Source organism: Pelobates fuscus, chromosome 1 (genome assembly GCF_036172605.1).
Source record: "Pelobates fuscus isolate aPelFus1 chromosome 1, aPelFus1.pri, whole genome shotgun sequence".
NCBI lineage: Eukaryota > Metazoa > Chordata > Amphibia > Anura > Pelobatidae > Pelobates > Pelobates fuscus.
Window position 1 is genome coordinate 78368744 of NC_086317.1, and position 18431 is coordinate 78387174.

The window sequence follows — 18431 nt, forward strand, 5'->3', positions numbered from 1 at the left end:
TGTAACTATTATTTTGGTTCCAGCTTTGCTCCCTGAAAAAAAAAATGATTAAAGAAAAATGTAAAAGCTTTGCTTAAGAACATTTTCTAACACATTTTCCCAATTTTTACTAGAAACTGGTGTCAGTTTACTGTAACAAGAACCGTTACCTGCCAAGTACAAAATGGATCTGAAACGGTGGTTCAAAGAGTTTATCAAAGCTGCAGATGGCCCGGACCCTGTGCGAATCTTGTGAGGTATACCATTTCGTAGTTTTTTATAAAACAAAACATGTTTAATCTGTATAATATTTCATGTTTGCCTTTATGTGTCATACGCTGTATTTTCCTAAATTAATATGCTGCTGTGCTTCATTGACAACAAACAAATATAATCATGAAATCTAAAAAGAACTTATGCAAAAATATAGTCTACATATATTAATAACTCATCAGATTATCTGCCCTGTTTATAATCATAAACCAAGAGTCACTCTAAAGAGTCACTCTAAAAATGTTTTTGCTCAAATTAGTTTTACTCATGCCCTTTCTGGGGTATCTATACCATTAACACTTTTTTGTGTGTCCTGATGAAAGCTCTGATCGGGAGCTGAAACGTTGACCTGGATTAACCATCAATAAAGAAGGAATCCTTGGAAATCTTTGGAAATCTTTATACATTTTTTCATATGTATATTATTTTTTGTGACTTGGCACCGGGTAACAACCTATTAGTTGGAATGCAAGAGTTCTTGATATGCTATACCATTAACATATATGAGGAGTCCATCCCCAGGGACAATCTAGATGTGGACCCCTTGCTCACAGATGAATATCATCCATGTCTCACTGATGAACCATGTAAGAGGCTGAAACATAAATTGGAAGTTGCTGTATCTATCTTACGCTGGGAAACTGTGTGGTATACTTTCCTAACAATGATGGCGGAAGTAAGATAAAACTAATTTTGAACCGGTTGAATGGGAGCTAACCATAAAACAAGATTTTTATCCTCTTTCTCTAAATATCTCTTATACTGGGTTTTTGATCTGTTAGTAATCAAGCATGAAGTTAATCTGTCTCTTTGTACCGTATAACAAAAGTTTTTAACAAATTGTGGTTGTCATCCCTAAAAATTTTGTTTACTAGTAGTCAAATACAGTAAAACGTTGGGCAGAACTAGGAATTGGCAAACTTGAAGTAACCAAGAACAGTAAAGGCTAACACTAATTTAAGACAGAACAATATCCTTCATTCTTTGGTAGAAAATAAGTTTTTCATCTTATGAAATGCCAGTTCGTACTGTTCTTGTTTACTAAAAAGGAAGTTAAGAGTCCCTGGTCTAAATGATTAATTGGAAAAGTCATTGAAAATAATCCCTTCCATTGCTAATGGTATGGATAGCACCCTAGTAGTGATATATATGCTCAGGAGTTATCAGCACAAATAATAAATCCCATTATTACCTGTGGTAATAGAGAAAGCATTGATAATGATGTCTGCATCTAAGGATTCAACAATACTTCCACTATAAGGTAGCGCATGCACAATAAAATGTTTATGTGCTGACCTCACAATGTGCGTATATATGCCAAAGGAACTACAAGCATAGTTTCTTGCATGTGTCCATGGGCTAACAGGTGACACTTTTTAGAATCACACTTTTGTGTTTTGTATTTTAACACTTACAACTTACAACCCAAAGAGCAGAAACAAAATTACAATAGAGAGGACATTGCATTGGAACAAAGTCATCAAAGCTGCAGAGAAGCTAACAGAACAGTGGATTCTTGGTTTACATTTAAGCCAGCAACCGAAACATCATTAATCAAAACAATCTCATCTAAGAGCTGAACATATGTTAGATGGATGGACACATTCACATTTAAACAACACGGTATCTTTCCAAGAACTATGAGGAAAGAAGATGAGAAAAGTATCTTCAAACATTTTAGAATGTTCAAATACTATTGGAAATGGCTAAAAAAGAAAAAAAAGAAATTTTCAACAAACAACATCCAAGAAGATCAGATACCCAATAAAAATGCAAACACTCTTACTGTGAACACAATTTAATTATAAAAATAGGACTTTCCCATGTTCATATATCTATACTTGTGACTCAAGACATTATATTTCAAAATGTTTAGGATGGTACTGGCTTATTTATTGAAAAGAACGAAATGCCATTCATTCAAAGCTGTATAGCATTATCAAATATCGCATGGTATACAGAGCATGTGGACCAACTCGGTTTACAAGCACAAAGTCAATGCTGAGAACGAGACATCTACAGGAGACGATTTCCAGAGCAATTTCATTACAAATCCAATCGCGTTGTTCATATATATATGTCATGTGACACAGAACAAGAACACATACACATCAATAACATGGTTAGAGATATATAGAAGTTGCAAAAATCATACACAGAGGAATGTTGAAATGTGTTCCACCACTACTAAAGGTTAACTTACAACATTTCTGTACTAATGTTATCATCCAAAGATAAGTCGGAAGCATACTGAAAATCTAATTTTAAATTACTTTGATTCATGATATGTCACTGCAGGAGAAGCCATGTTGATGATACTGGAGCCCAAAATCCATGATACATCTCACTCAGTCATCATACTTCATATTTGTGCTATGCAAATGCCTCTTAAGCAAATTATTTGATAGAACGACATGTGGCATATACTCTTACTTCTGTATACTTGTCAATGGAATTTGGCAGCCATGTAAAGAAATGCATTAACTATTCTATATAGCTTAAAAACTAAACTATATATGTGTCAGGATCGGGACAGGGATCCAACACGCAAAGTACAAACAGGAGGTAGGTACGTATACCGGACCTTAGAATGGCCGGACTAACGTAAGGAGTAAGCAAAGAATGGTCTAGAGACAAGCCGAGGTCGAGGGAACGAGAGAGCAGATGAGCGAGAGACAAGCCGAGTCAAAGGGTAATAGAGGTAAGCAGGATAGAACAAACAAGCCGGGTCAAAACCAAAGAGACAAATAGATAACAAGAGCACTGAGTGACTAGACAAGCTAGAACCACGACAGGGCAATGAACAAATGCATAAAGCCCTACTTTATACCCTGGTTCTAGATAGGTAATCACGCCCCCGACGAGTCCTGATTCGTGGTCGGGACTTGATTGACAGGTCGGAACGGATTGTCGTCATGACGTCGGCTACTGAGCGCCGCGTCATAAAAGGAAGCGGATCCCTCGCGGCCGGCGTGTAAACGGCCGAGAGAACTGCGAGGAACGAGTGAGTCAACCCCTCTGAGAGGATGAACGTCTAAGTATCTCACCTCCTCTGAGGTAGAGGCAACAGGTACCCTGACAGTACCCCCCCTCTCAGAAACGCCCACTGGGCGGAAGGAACCGGGGCGAGATGGAAAACGAGAGTGAAAAGCCCTGCGGAGGTGAGGAGCATGCACATCCTCCTGAGGTACCCAAGTCCTCTCCTCAGGACCATATCCCTTCCAGTCAACAAGATATTGTAACCTCCCCCGAGAGATTCGAGAATCGAGGATGGAGTTGATCTCATACTCCTCCTGACCCTCAACCTGAACAGCGCGAGGAGAGGATACAGTGGAGGAAAACTTGTTACATACTAGAGGCTTCAACAAGGAAACATGAAAGGAGATAGGAATGCGTAAGGCAGATGGAAGGGCCAGACGATACGCAACTGGGTTAATTCGAGTCAGAACCCTGTAAGGGCCAATGTAACGAGGGGCGAATTTCATAGAAGGAACCTTCAAGCGAATGTTTCTGGTACTCAACCATACCCTATCACCTGGAACAAAAACCGGAGCCGCCCTTCTACGCTTATCAGCGTGTTTCTTGAATAACGCGGAATTATGCAGGAGAATTTGTCGAGTTTGATCCCACAACTTCCTCAAATTGGCAACATGAACATCAACCGACGGTACCCCTTGGGAAGGAGAAACCGAGGGAAGAATGGAAGGATGAAAGCCATAATTCATGAAAAAGGGGCTAGAACGAGTAGAATCACAAACGAGATTGTTGTGTGCAAACTCCGCCCAAGGAATCAGACCGACCCAATCGTCCTGGTGTTCGGAAACAAAACAACGCAAATATTGTTCAATCTTTTGGTTGGTGCGTTCAGCAGCTCCGTTAGACTGGGGATGATAGGCAGAAGAGAAATTCAATTTGATGCCCAGTTGAGAACAGAAGGATTTCCAAAAACAGGAAACAAATTGGGAACCTCTATCAGAAACAATTTCGGAGGGTATCACATGTAAACGAAAAATCTCTCTCGCGAATATCTCAGCCAATTCGGGAGAAGATGGCAGTTTAGGTAAGGGCACGAAATGAGCCATCTTAGTAAACCTGTCAACCACCGTGAGGATAACAGTCTGTTTTTTAGAAACAGGCAAATCGACAATGAAGTCCATAGCCAGACAGGACCACGGTCTCTCGGGAATTTCCAAGGGATGCAAAAGCCCACATGGAAGCGTATGAGGTTGTTTAGTCTTCATACAGACCTCACATGCTCCGACGAAATCCCTAATATCCTTACGTAGTGAAGGCCACCAGAAATCTTTGGAAATCAAGGCACACGTCTTGCGAATGCCAGGATGCCCAGCCACCTTACTGTTGTGAAAGCACTGTAACAGTTCCAGTTGGAGTTCAGGAGGAACTACATACCTTGCCCCAGGACCCTGTCTAGGAGCCAGATGCTGTAACTTCATGATCTCGGCAAGCAACGGAGAATGAATCCTGAGACTCGTGTTGGCGATAATATTGCACTTGGGAACTATAGAAGACAAAACCGCCTCAGATATAGTAGAAGGTTCATGTTGGCGAGACAAAGCATCGGCTTTAGAGTTCTTAGAACCAGGTCTATAAGTGAGCACGTAATTGAAATGAGTGAGGAACAAGGACCAACGAGCTTGCCTGGCGGACAAGCGCTTGGCCTCCCCAATATAGGACAAGTTCTTGTGATCCGGTAACAGGAAATACTATAGAAGTGGCGCTAAAGGATCAAATCGGTGGATGGTGCAGCCAAAACCAAGTATATCACCACTATGTATACTTAAAGAAACATGTACAGCCAAAAAAAGTTAAAGCGCACACACACACCAAACAGGAGTGATTACCTGAAGTATAGCAAATAGGTATCTCCTCCTTAGTACACAATGATTAGATTTGACAAATGGAAAATCCCTATACAAAAAATATAAATACAAAGAAGGACATAGTGCAACCTGTATAATATATATACTGTAAAGGGAAATTTTGAGATGGAATCACTCACACTTTTTTGAGCCGTTTAGAAGTAGGCTCAGGACTTATACAGCTTTCATGTCACTTAAATGGGACATGCACATTTCCTTAAATCCTCAGGCCAGTTCCCCTTAGGTCTCAATGATCATCAAGTTTGGAGTCAGGAGTCAGGAGCCAGGAGTATCAGGATAAGTAGTTTATTTTAACAAATAGTTAAAAGATAAGTAATAAAAAGCAATATTGCACACACAACGCGTTTCAACCAACTGTTTGTGGTCTTCCTCAGGTGCTCTTCTAAATTACAATGGATATACCACAGTTTATATAGGGGGAAGCATTACATACTTAATTATTGAATTAACAACACTTGTATAGATAATTACCCTTATATGGTCCGGACCGGATGTGGTCTGCCACCTCCAATATGGCTCCACATCCGGTTCGGAAGGGCACATTAGTGAATCCAATACTCAATATACATCAGCAGAAACACAAAATAAACAATAAATATATCCTCCCCCCATCATAGTCAGCTCCCATGATATGGTAAAATCATGTGTGACTACGCAAATAGGTGTATCTAAAATCCTCTCGATGTTCCGTTTCGTCACTTCCGGTGACGTATCCGAAAATGGAGTCCGTCCGTCGCGTCACTTCCGGTGGCGCATCTAACAGCCGAAACCGTCCGTATCACTTCCGGTTTCATGATAAGGGGGCGGAAACACTCTCTTCACTCTCCTAGGGGTATAGGGATATCCATTTTCGATTTGAGGGCAAGGTGGCCATCTTAAGAGTGGGCAAACAGTCCTCTTTTGAATACATTCATTCGCAGGGCACATATTGCATACAAATAAAAGAAAACACAAAAATGAAAGAATATGTATGTATTAATTACATCATCCAATATAAAAGTAAATATAAATATAAATGCAACTCATTATGTGGCTCATTAATACAGATAATAAGTGAACTGCATTATTTTAGAGTGCATAGATCTAAAAATGCTAAATAAACCCAATATAGAGTTCCTATGCAAGGATAACTAAAATCTGAAAAAACAGCTGTCCAGTAATAACTTGATCCCAACCGACAAGACCAGAAAAAAATATAGAATAAAATAGTTATTAATAATAAAATTTTAAAAAATAGATAAAATCTATAAAAAATACTAAAAAGGACCTTAAATAAATATGTATAAAAATAGAAAAAATATATATTAAAGGAATAGTATTCTCGTGAATGAACTATCTCAGGTAACATCAATTATAGCAGCTTATTGATCTCAAAATCAATGTTGAGACCTTTTGGGGCCAGGGAGCGTAATTCAAAAATCCACTTGGATTCTTTTAAACTAAGGGCTTTAGATATGTCCCCACCTCTCCAGTGCCCTACTACTTTTTCAATAGCAAAAAAACTCAGAAACTTAGGATCCGAGCCATGGTGTTGTAAAAAGTGTCTCGATACACTGTGGTTCGGAAACCCTTTTTGGATATTTCTCAGATGTTCACTAAGCCTTATTTTAAGTTGGCGGGACGTTTTCCCCACATATTGATATCCGCAACTACATTGTAAGAGATAGATTACATAGGTAGAATGACAAGTAATTAAGGTTTTAATATGATATTCTTTTTTAGTCACTGTAGAATGGAATTTTTCTACTTTCTTGTTATTCAATCTTAGGGTGTTGCAGCAGGCTCTGCACGACCCACAGTAGAAAAAACCTTTTTGTTCTTGTGTCCAGTCACTCAAAAAGTTTCTCGGTACTTCAGTTTTAATAAAACTGGAAGTTACCATTTGTTTAAGGTTTCTTGCACCCCTAAATATAAATTTAGGCTTATTGCCTACATATTGTTTAATATCCTCCTCGTGTTGTAAAATGTGCCAGTTTTTATTAATAATTTTCTTAATGGCACCTATATTGCTAGAAAGATTAAAAATAAAGGGGATCTGTTTTTGTTCACCTAAATCATTTTTTCTTTTATATTGCAACAGGGGAGACCTGTCCATATCCCCGACTTGATCTATTTTTTCTTGTAAGTCATCACTTTCATACCCTTTTTGTATTAATTGGTTTTTAAGGGACATAGCCTGACTAGTGTAGTCCTCTTTTTTGGTACAGTTCCTTCGTATCCGAAGGAACTGTCCTTTGGGTATATTGTTTAACCAAAGTGTTGTGATCCGTCAAAATAGTAACAGGATGCAAGGTCCCTTCCAATAAATGTCTCCACTCCTTTAAAGCCATGATGACCGCTAGTAGTTCCCTGTCACCAATGTCATATCTGCTTTCAGGCCCAGATAATTTCTTGGAAAAAAAACCACATGGATGTAACGGTTGATCCACACCTAGCCTTTGAGACAAGATAGCGCCTAAACCTGTCTCTGAGGCGTCTACCTCGAGTAGAAAAGGCAAAGTCGTATCAGGGTGAACTAAAATTGGTGCAGAAGCAAAAAGTTCCTTGAGTGTCTTGAAAGCAACGAGAGCTTCAGTAGACCAAGTCTTAGTGTCAGCCCCCTGTCTGGTCATATTGGTAATAGGAGCAATAATAGAAGAGTATCCTTTAATGAAACGCCTATAATAATTGGAGAATCCAATAAACCTCTGAATGGCTTTGAGACCCCTGGGTAATGGCCAATCTAAAATAGACTGGAGTTTATCCGGATCCATTTTAAACCCGTCCCCAGAAATCACGTAACCAAGAAAGTTTATCTGAGATTGGTCAAAACTACATTTCTCCAATTTGCAGTACAACCCATGTTGTAGAAGTTTGCGCAATACCCTTCTGACTTGTCTGTGGTGGGTCTCAATTTCTCTAGAGTGTATTAGTATATCATCCAAATATACAATAACGCAATCCTGTTGAAATTCCCTAAGAACTTCATTGATCAGGTCCTGAAATACTGCCGGTGCATTACAGAGCCCAAAAGGCATTACCGTGTACTCATAGTGCCCATATCGGGTATTGAACGCTGTTTTCCACTCGTCTCCCTGCTGAATTCTCACCAAGTTATACGCCCCTCTGAGATCTAACTTGGTGAAAATCTTGGAGCCTTTTAGACGATCAAAGAGTTCAGTAATCAAAGGAATCGGGTGGGCATTTCTAATCGTTATTTTATTCAAGCCTCGATAATCAATGCAAGGCCTTAATGTACCATCCTTCTTATTCACAAAAAAAAAACCGGCCCCGGCAGGAGAGGACGATCTCCTAATGAATCCTTTGTCTAGGTTCTCACGAATATACTCCTCTAAGACTAAGTTCTCCTTAGTGGATAAAGGGTATACCGTACCCCTCGGAGGCATGGTCCCAGGCAGGAGTCTGATCTTGCAGTCAAAGGGCCTGTGTGGAGGTAAAGTGTCAGCATTCTTTTTGTCAAAGACTGCCTTTAAATCCAGGTACAGAGGCGGTATTTGTACGTCTGTAGACTGGGTAGAATTAGCCGGTGCGTTAACTACGCAAACCGGTGAGACTTTCTGTAAGCACCTGCTCTGGCAACCCTGGCCCCATGAGACTATCTCCCCTAGTTCCCAATCAATAATAGGGTTATGTTTCTTTAACCACGGATACCCCAGGACTATAGGAACAGAAGGAGACGAAATAAGCATAAGAGATATACCTTCCTCGTGTAGGATACCAACAGTTAAGTTAACAGGTATGGTCTCACGAAAAATAACAGGTTCAGATAATGGTCTACCATCTATGGCCTCAACGGCCAAGGGTGTATCCCTTAGCTGGGATGGAATAGAGTGTTTAGTAACAAAAACTTGGTCAATAAAGCTCTCAGCAGCTCCGGAATCTACCAACGCCATAGTTTTTAGTACTCCCTTCTCCCAAGCTAAAGAAACAGGTAGCAGAAGCCTGTGATCTTTATAATTATGTATAGAGGACAAAATAGAAACACCCAAGGCCTGTCCTCTAGAGAAACTTAGGTGCGAGCGTTTCCCGGGCGATTAGGACAATTTAGGCGTAGGTGCCCTCTTACTCCACAATACATACACAACCCCTCCCTTCTCCTGTACTGTCTCTCTTCTTCTGAGAGGCGAGTATTGCCTATCTGCATAGGTTCTGGAAAAGCTGAGGTTGTGGATTCAGGACTTTGAAATGAGGGAGCTAGTTTAAAGGAAGGTCTACGGGTTCTATCTCGAGTGTTCTGCCTCTCTCTTAAACGTTCATCAATACGAGAAATAAAAGAAATTAAATCCTCCAAATTTTCAGGAAGCTCTCTTGTAGCAACCTCGTCTAGAATTTCATCTGATAATCCGTTTAAAAATACGTCTATATAAGCCTGTTCATTCCACTTAACTTCTGCCGCCAAGGACCTGAACTCTAGTGCATAATCCACAAGGGTTCGGTTATCTTGTCTAAGGCGCAACAATAATCTAGCTGCATTGACCTTTCTACCTTGAGGGTCAAAAGTTCTTCTAAAAGCAGCGACAAAGGCATTATAATTATAGACTAACGGGTTATCATTCTCCCACAATGGATTGGCCCATCTCAGAGCCTTATCAATGAGTAGTGTGATAATGAATCCAACCTTCGCCCTATCTGTAGGGTAGGTGCGGGGTTGTAATTCGAAATGAATACCTATCTGGTTTAAAAAACCACGACACTTATCCGGAGAGCCACCATAACGTACAGGAGGAGTAATATGGGAAGAAGCACCTACTGTGGCTACCTCTAGACCTGAACTTACAGGGGAGATGGATGTAGTACGCATCTCTTCTGGTTGATTATTAGAACGAGATAATAAAGCCTGCAGCGCTAGAGCCATCTGATCCATTCTATGATCCATGGCCTCAAATCTAGAGTCGGAAGAACCAACCTGAGTGTTTGTACCTGCAGGATCCATTGGCCCTGTCGTAATGTCAGGATCGGGACAGGGATCCAACACGCAAAGTACAAACAGCAGGTAGGTACGTATACCGGACCTTAGAATGGCCGGACTAACGTAAGGAGTAAGCAAAGAATGGTCTAGAGACAAGCCGATGTCGAGGGAACGAGAGAGCAGATAAGCGAGAGACAAGCCGGGTCAAAGGGTAATAGAGGTAAGCAGGATAGAACAAACAAGCCGGGTCAAACCCAAAGAGACAAATAGATAACAAGAGCACTGAGTGACTAGACAAGCTAGAACCACGACAGGGCAATGAACAAATGCATAAAGCCCTACTTTATACCCTTGTTCTAGATAGGTAATCACGCCCCCGACGAGTCCTGATTCGTGGTTGGGACTTGATTGACAGGTCGGAACGGATTGTCGTCATGACGTCGGCTACTGAGCGCCGCGTCATAAAAGGAAGCGGATCCCTCGCGGACGGCGTGTAAACGGCCGAGAGAACTGCGAGGAACGAGTGAGTCAACCCCTCTGAGAGGATGAACGTCTAAGTATCTCACCTCCTCTGAGGTAGAGGCAACAGGTACCCTGACAATATGTACCCGTTCATGGCTCACTCCCACAAGTGTGTGAGCAGCATCACATGGCATTAGAGTGAAGAAGGTCAAACAAAAACTCATCTGTCATCTGTGGTTGAGAAAATCAAGAGGAGAACAGAGGTTAAATAGACAACAAATTCAGGTTTGATAAGTAACTGAATTTGCTATAGTGCCACCTACTGTCCAGAGTGCTAACAGCACTTCCTATGCATAATGTTCTTTCTCCAACACAGCTTTCGTTTATTGCAAAAGCCTGGTTGTCTGCGTATCGCTCAACACTGGGTTAAATATATATATATATTTATTATCAAAAGAAAATCAGTTTGATCTTGTTATGAAAAACTGTCCAAAAGAAGGTTTTGAATGGTTGCCATCCTGTCCATGAGTTTGCTCACAGTTACATCTGCCAAACCACTGGTGACTCAGTTGGTGCCAGGGGACCATCAATTTGATATCAGAGCATTTTCTCACAACCAGATGTGCTGTTTGCTATAAGGCTCATGTGTTCAGCTGCTTCCCATGACGGCAAATGTTATTGTTTTATTATGTTCATTGCACAATAATCTGATCAGGGCCATATGCCGGAATGTAGAACACTAAATGTGCCCATGACAAGAACGTATTGCTAGTAACGAGGTAAGCAGCTCTACCTACTGATTAAATGAGGAGAGAGGAATAATTCATGCAGGAGTATTTACTAGAGTGAGAATTGTTGGGAAATCAAAGTGAATTTGAATTTTAAGGCCAAAGTAGCTGAACTGGAAAAAATTCTGGAAGTCAGCTATTCTTGCAGTTCGACTACTTAAGGAGGAAAATTATTTATTGTTAACATTGCAATCTGGTTCCTTATGCCAGCATGGATTGTCCTGATTATTTAGTAATGGCAACGTGGCAATATTGTATATAAACTGTTTCATTATAATGTAACCCCATGTAGATTCTAGAAATATAGCAGTTCTTTTTGCGCAGATATACATTTTTGTTGTTATTCTTATTTTTAGTTCTTTCTTTCTTTCCTTCTTTCCTTCTTTCCTTCTTTCCTTCCTTCCTTTCTTTCTTTCTTTCTTTCTTTCCTTCCTTTCCTTCCTTCCTTCCTTCCTTCCTTCCTTTCCTTTCCTTCCTTCCTTCCTTCCTTCCTTTTCTTTTCTTTTCTTTTCTTTTCTACATAACTAACTTGTTTCTTTTGTTAGTTACAGGACCGTTCTCAGGCCGTTATATAAAATGTCCTACCGTACAGTGACCACTATGGAATGGAGATGTTGCCCTGGATTCACTGGAAGTAACTGCGAGGAAGGTCTGTTAACTAAAACGTACAGTCTGTGAAATTAATAAATACTTTTGTTTATTTTAAATTGAATTCAGTTTCTTTACCAAAACATATGGAGCTGTATTCGCTTGGCAGATTAAAGGCTCACTGAATAGCAATTCCTCTTCTGAAGTCTATGGGAAAATCGCTGTTCAGTATTCTATTTAGAGAGTCAAGCCGATAATTCTATCATCTGCAGCAAAATGTGGAAAAAAAAGTTTAAAATGTTTGAATTTTTAATAGGACACTTTATAAGCGATTGTTCATCCATCTTGTCTCTGCGTGATTCTGTCTCATCTTTAAAAAGTCATTAAACTGAGGCACCAGCCAGGAATGTACGTATCTTGTAAGACAGATGAAAGAAGTGAATTAAAATAAGATTTTCCATCTTTTAAAATAACCAACAGGGGACTTTTTAAAAGATTTGTCTGTATATGTCATCACTATGTACGGTTCAGTTCTTTACCAAAGGTTTGTGTTAATGAGTTCAGAAAGGAAAGATGTTTTTTTTTTGTTGTTTTTTTTTTAAATAGTTGATAAATGTAACGCATGATGGGTAATATAAAGAGTGTTGAAATTAAATGGTGAAGCATTGCAAAACAATCTACAGCTTTCGATATATTGTGATTCACCTGGTAATAATGAGTTACAGAGCTTGCTTGAATAATTTTTCGCAATGTTAGCCTAATAAATATTCATTTTCAGTAGTTTTTTTCAAGACCTTATTTTGAGAATAGAGTTCAAATGTACACAACTGGTTGAGTCGTACATCTGGAATGGAAAGGGATGATTTGTTTGGCATCCTGTCTACTAATATACAAGTTTGGAAAAGAAGGAATACTCTAACCCTTAACCTATTTTTGTAACTATAAAGTATGGGGTAGATTCATGCAATTTTAGTTTCTGGTATTAGACAAGAATGACAATTTCTTGATTAAGAATATACCCCGGTGAAAGGATGTGGATAATAAATCTGAGTTAACTTAAGGTATTCCTGAAAACATACAATATTAATTTTACACATTTCACATGTAGGTCACTCTTTTCCCACTGAAACTGCAGACCTCAGGGATAATCGGTAATTATCCAAAATTCTTTGTAGTAAGGTCTGTACACCATATGAATTATCTAGTGAGCTGCTTTTCCCAACAGATGAACTGTTATGAAAAGTGCACTCATTTTATTAAAATGGAGTAGTCTAATCTTGTATAGAGATGTCCCGAACAGTTCGCTGGGAACTGTTCGCCAGTGAACATAGCTTGCTCGCGGTCGCCGCGGCGGGCGAACATATGCGATGTTCGGTACGCCCTCTATTCGTCATGGAGATGAGAGGTCTGGGAGGGAGGGTCTGCTGCTGATTGGCTGGAATGTGTCTGCTGACTGTGAGGTACAGGGTCAAAGTTTACTCAATGATGATGAATAGGGGGCGGATCGAACATCGTATATGTTCGCCCGCCGCCGCGGCGACCGCGAACAAGCTATGTTCGCCGGCGACTTAAAGAAGGACTGTCACATTTTTCTAATATTATGTTTACCCATCTCCAAGATTTAGCAAATATGTATTTGTGAGGTCTAAAAAAATAAATTTAATGTAGAAATCCACACTGTTGTATTAACCTCTATGTTGTAATATGGTGCCTCCATCTTGGCTTCCTATCAATATATGTTAGAAGTATTGACCTTTGATGTGATCAACTATAGGCCTTGATTTGACATTGTTGGTTAAGTGTTCCAAATTATTTAATATTTTTGGATAAACTTTTTTTTTTTTTTTTTATGCATACATTTTTTATTAAATGAGGTTAAACAATAATGATATACTAAGTCGTGGTAAAGTAAACAGCGCGTTTGAGTTTTTAGATATATCAAGTTAAGTACATGTTAATAAAACTCTATAACTGAGCTATACATGCTATTTGGATAAGTGTAATACAGTTGTTAAGTTTCAGGCTTATGTGACAGCGTCAGGTGCAGATTTCTCCACACTGCTTAATATTGGATAAACTTTTTAATCGATTTATTCATCATATTAAAATATTAAAAAATATATATTGCACAACAAAATAAATCAATATAGCAAAATAATATCAAAATAATACAAAATTATTTTTTTAAATAAAATTAAATACTTTAAACATGTACCCAAAAACATTAAATCATTGGAAAACGTATCCAACAATACTAATTAAATCGATGTCATAGTTATGGGAAAAATTGAAGCAGAGACAATGTTTCTGTACACTCAGGTTGTGCCTGGACTAAACTGAATTGTGATATAACTAGATAAGTATTTGAGTATATATTGAAAAAAAAAAACCTGAGTATCGCATGAAAGAAATGTCTAGAAGATATGAAAGTGAGCTGGATAATTAGTAATTATGTCAGTATGGGAAACCTATTTCTATTATTCATTATTTTCCCATATTGCAGTCACAGCAAGACAGGTATTATGACAAATTGCAATTCTTCAATTGTGGGCTTGTTATGGTCATGATGTGGATGAATGTAATGCCAATAATTTTGATAGCTTGGTTAACTATGCTACCTCAATAAAACTCATCAGTTCAAAGCCACAAGAGTTTGCTCTTCTAAAGCCCAGTGCGCCGACTCTTAATAATCATTTAGTTATAACTCAGTAAATACCTGCTGTGTTTTAGAAGTTATGGATACAATATTTTGAAATTGCCATGGAGATTTTTGTTTGGTCATACAACATAAGTAGGTGCATAATTTATGTGAAATAAACATTACATTTCAACTTTGATGTGGCTTCAACGTTTTACTCATGGTGCAAATGTTCAAGATTTTAATTTCCTGCAGCACCCATCTCGCCATATGCCCATTTGATAAAAAGTAACACTTAATCATAGATTTAATTAGATCCTAAGCTGACATGTGATGGTGGTTCAAAGAAAGTTGAGTTTACCTGCTGAGCTATCAATTGAGATTGAAAGCACATTAGAGAAGACCTAACATTTTTTTAAAAAAAAGAAAACACATTAAAGAAGGTGCCTTAACTGTACTTTGAGTAAATAAAAAACAAACAAAGAAAAAAAACATACTCAGATTCCTTCTTTGACATATTCTCCATTCTTCATTATCTACCCTTTCAGATTTTTTGTTGGCTTAATGCAAGAGAGAACTCTTACAGCAATGGTTCCTTCATTGTGCTCATATTTGTGAGTTCGTTGTATAGTTGTCCTGTGTTCTGGTATGTCTTGCTACTTTAGTTTCTATCTGATCACTTGCGCGATATGATGAAGCAGCGTAAAAGAGATCTGTACAGAGATGGTGGATAGTCACTAGCACATTACCTTCACCAGTAGAGGAACATTTTTATTACACAACTGGTGATCTCCTCATCTAGGTAAGGACCATCGTCCCTTATTGGCCTTTGCTTTTATGAGGTCAGTTGGCAGTAGTTATGCCAATTTTTTACACACAAATTTGAGAAACATTAACAGTTTCACTGTTTTACTTACTGAGAGGACGTAGCCCTAATGAGCCAAGTTATATGCGTCAATGTGATGTGTGGTGTGCACACGTCGCATACACATCCTGGTCAAAAGTCATATCAGGACAGACAAAAAAATAGCATTTTGCCTGTTTAATTGACAACTTTGAGGGTGAATCTTAAGACTGCAGTCTTCTACCAATGCTGTAGTTCTAATCAGAGATTGGTTTCACGGTACTCTCTGCGCCATCAACTTTTCAATTATGTGAAGTGATCCTGGTGCTAAGAGCAATACTTTGAGGTCACATTTGTTGAGTGAAATGCACTATTTGGGACAACATGCTAATTTATGAATAATCACAATAAAGTCCAACATTTTTTTTGTTTTCTTTAAATGGCACTTAGACAACATTCTTTCTTTTTTACTTTGATAAGTCTGGCGCCTACTGAAATAAACTGGTAATGTAGTTAAAGTATCTATTCTAAATACTCGCCTAGATATATAAAAAAAGAACTACTAAAATCTCAGCTTGCAGAATTAAATTAAAAGACAGCCAGGCAGGGAGAGATCAAAAGATGTATTATTCCTTACTATTGCCACTGCTGCTTTGAGTGTATGTGCCATTGGAAACGTATTAAAAATTATTTAAAAAAATTAAATGAGAGCACTCAGTCAAACGAGGGAATATAGAATGACTTCCTATTCATCTCTGTGTCTTAAACTAAATTTGTTATTATTTATTTCTGTATATCTAGGAGAGAATACATTACAAGTGGAGGGAATTCCCAAGGACTTATCTTTTCAGTTTTAATGTATTTTTAATACTTTTTATTTTTAATTCCGCATTCTCAGTCTTAAAATAAGTTTCCAAGTTTGAAATTATATTTTGCAAAAAAAAATGCCATTTACTATATTTCTTTAACAATTTTAACAATTTCTTAAATTGCATGATTTAATGTTGACTTTACGGCTTACAGAATTCTATTAAACATTGGCTTTTAAGAGATGGTACTATGCCAGCTTTTCACCAGACTTGGGAAAGCCTGAAGAGCGAGTTATTTCCCTACAGACATATTAATGCATTAATTTGTAGAAAACTATTTGTTACACTGTTGCTGGTCCTCAATGGTGCCAAATTTACCATATGACAGCCATAAAAAAAAAAAAAAAAAATCATATTTAAGGTTGGTAGTCACAATTTAGTCTGAAAAAATAGTCCTATAAAAACTAGTGGATTTAAATGCTTGAATAATGAGGTACTTCAACCAAATATGACCATGTCAGTGATTTGAAGTGATCATGGAAGTAAGAGTCACTATGTGTAGTGTTTCATCTTGAAACACGGCACATAGTGAAATATTTGTAATTGTGTGCTGGGGGCTAGTTGTACACCCAGCACACTTGACATTGGCAGAGAGTTCTGGGCTTTCAATGTAGATGTTTTGCGTAAAAAAACGTCTGTCATCAGGCACACTGCACGCTGCCGACAGACATAAAAACGCCTGCAAGGAGAAGCTAGCTAGCTCACTCTACATTCCTTCTGTCGTACCTTGTTTTTTTTCAAAAACCCTCCCTACCTCCTCTCTACTCCCTCGCTTCCCTCTCCGGAGCACACACATGCGCTTTGAGCTGGTGAAATGGTCCAATCACAGGGATCTCTAGGAGAAGTCTGTGATTGGACCGCATGAAGCCCCAGTGACATTGGAGGGGGCGTGGAAGATAGCGCTGGAAGCTTCATCAATCACTGGATTCCAGGTGAGTAAAACCTTTTTTTGCAAGTTGTACTACGAGTTGAGAGGGGGGACTTTCTCCACAGTACCCAATAGGGCATATTCTATCCTCTCCACTCTACAGAGACTGCCCTTATCAAAGTCACTAACGACCTAATCGCAGCTAAATCTAAAGGCCACTACTCCATACTAATTCTTCTTGACCTCTCAGCGGCCTTTGACACCGTTGATCATGCTCTCCTTCTTCAAACTCTTCAATCGCTTGGTCTCTGTGACTCTGTCCTCTCGTGGTTTTCCTCTTATCTCTCCCAACGCTCATTCAGTGTCTCCTTTTCTAATGATACCTCCTCCCCTCGCCCTGTCTCGGTTGGAGTCCCCCAAGGCTCCGTCCTTGGTCCCCTTCTATTTTCTCTTTATACTGCCTCTCTTGGCAAACTTATTACCTCTTTTGGATTCCACTACCACCTGTACGCTGATGACACCCAGCTATATTTCTCCTCCCCGGACCTCTCCCCTGCCGTCCTGCAACGTGTCACTGCTTGCCTTTCTTCCATCTCTGACTGGATGTTCTCCCGCTTTCTGAAACTCAATCTCTCAAAAACTGAGCTCCTTGTCTTTCCTCCTCCTAATACTGATCCTCCTCTTTCACTCTCCCTTCAAGTTTGTGGTACCAACATCAGTCCATCTTTGCAAGCACGCTGTCTTGGCGTCATACTTGACTCTGGTCTCACCTTTGAGCCTCACATCCAGCATGTTGCCAAATCCTGTAGATTCCATCTTAAAAACATAGCCCGCATCCGCCCCTTTCTTGCACCAGATACTACCAAGGAGCTTGTCCATGCTCTGGTAATTTCCCGCATGGATTACTGTAACCCTCTCCTGATTGGTCTTCCCAAAAGCCGTACTGCACCCCTACAGTCCGTAATGAACGCTGCTGCTAGACTGATTTTCCTCTCTAGTCATTTCTCTCACACCTCACCCCTCTGCCAGTCCTTACATTGGCTTCCTGTATGCTATAGGAGTCAATTCAAGGTACTAACTCACACCTATAAAGCACTGAACAACTCTAGCCCCTCTTATATCTCCTCACAGATCCATAGGTATGTCCCTTCTCGGTCTCTCCGCTCTGCCCGTGACCACCTCCTGTCCGTTGTCCGCACTCGTACGGCCAACTCGCGCTTGCAGGACTTCTCGCGGGCGGCTCCCTTCCTATGGAATAGCCTGCCTACCGCCATCAGACTCTCCCCTAGTCTTGCATCTTTTAAGAAGTGCC

General features: G+C 39.4%; 1 protein-coding gene across 1 annotated transcript in view; it reads left to right on the forward strand.

Moving 5' to 3' along the window:
* Positions 1–18431, forward strand: part of COL26A1 (collagen type XXVI alpha 1 chain) — a 374102-nt gene that overhangs the window by 63276 nt on the left and 292395 nt on the right. The window contains exons 2-3 of the mRNA XM_063444114.1: positions 114–236; positions 11858–11961. Coding sequence (XP_063300184.1) covers positions 114–236; positions 11858–11961 — 227 coding nt within the window. The remainder of the gene's footprint in view (positions 1–113; positions 237–11857; positions 11962–18431) is intronic.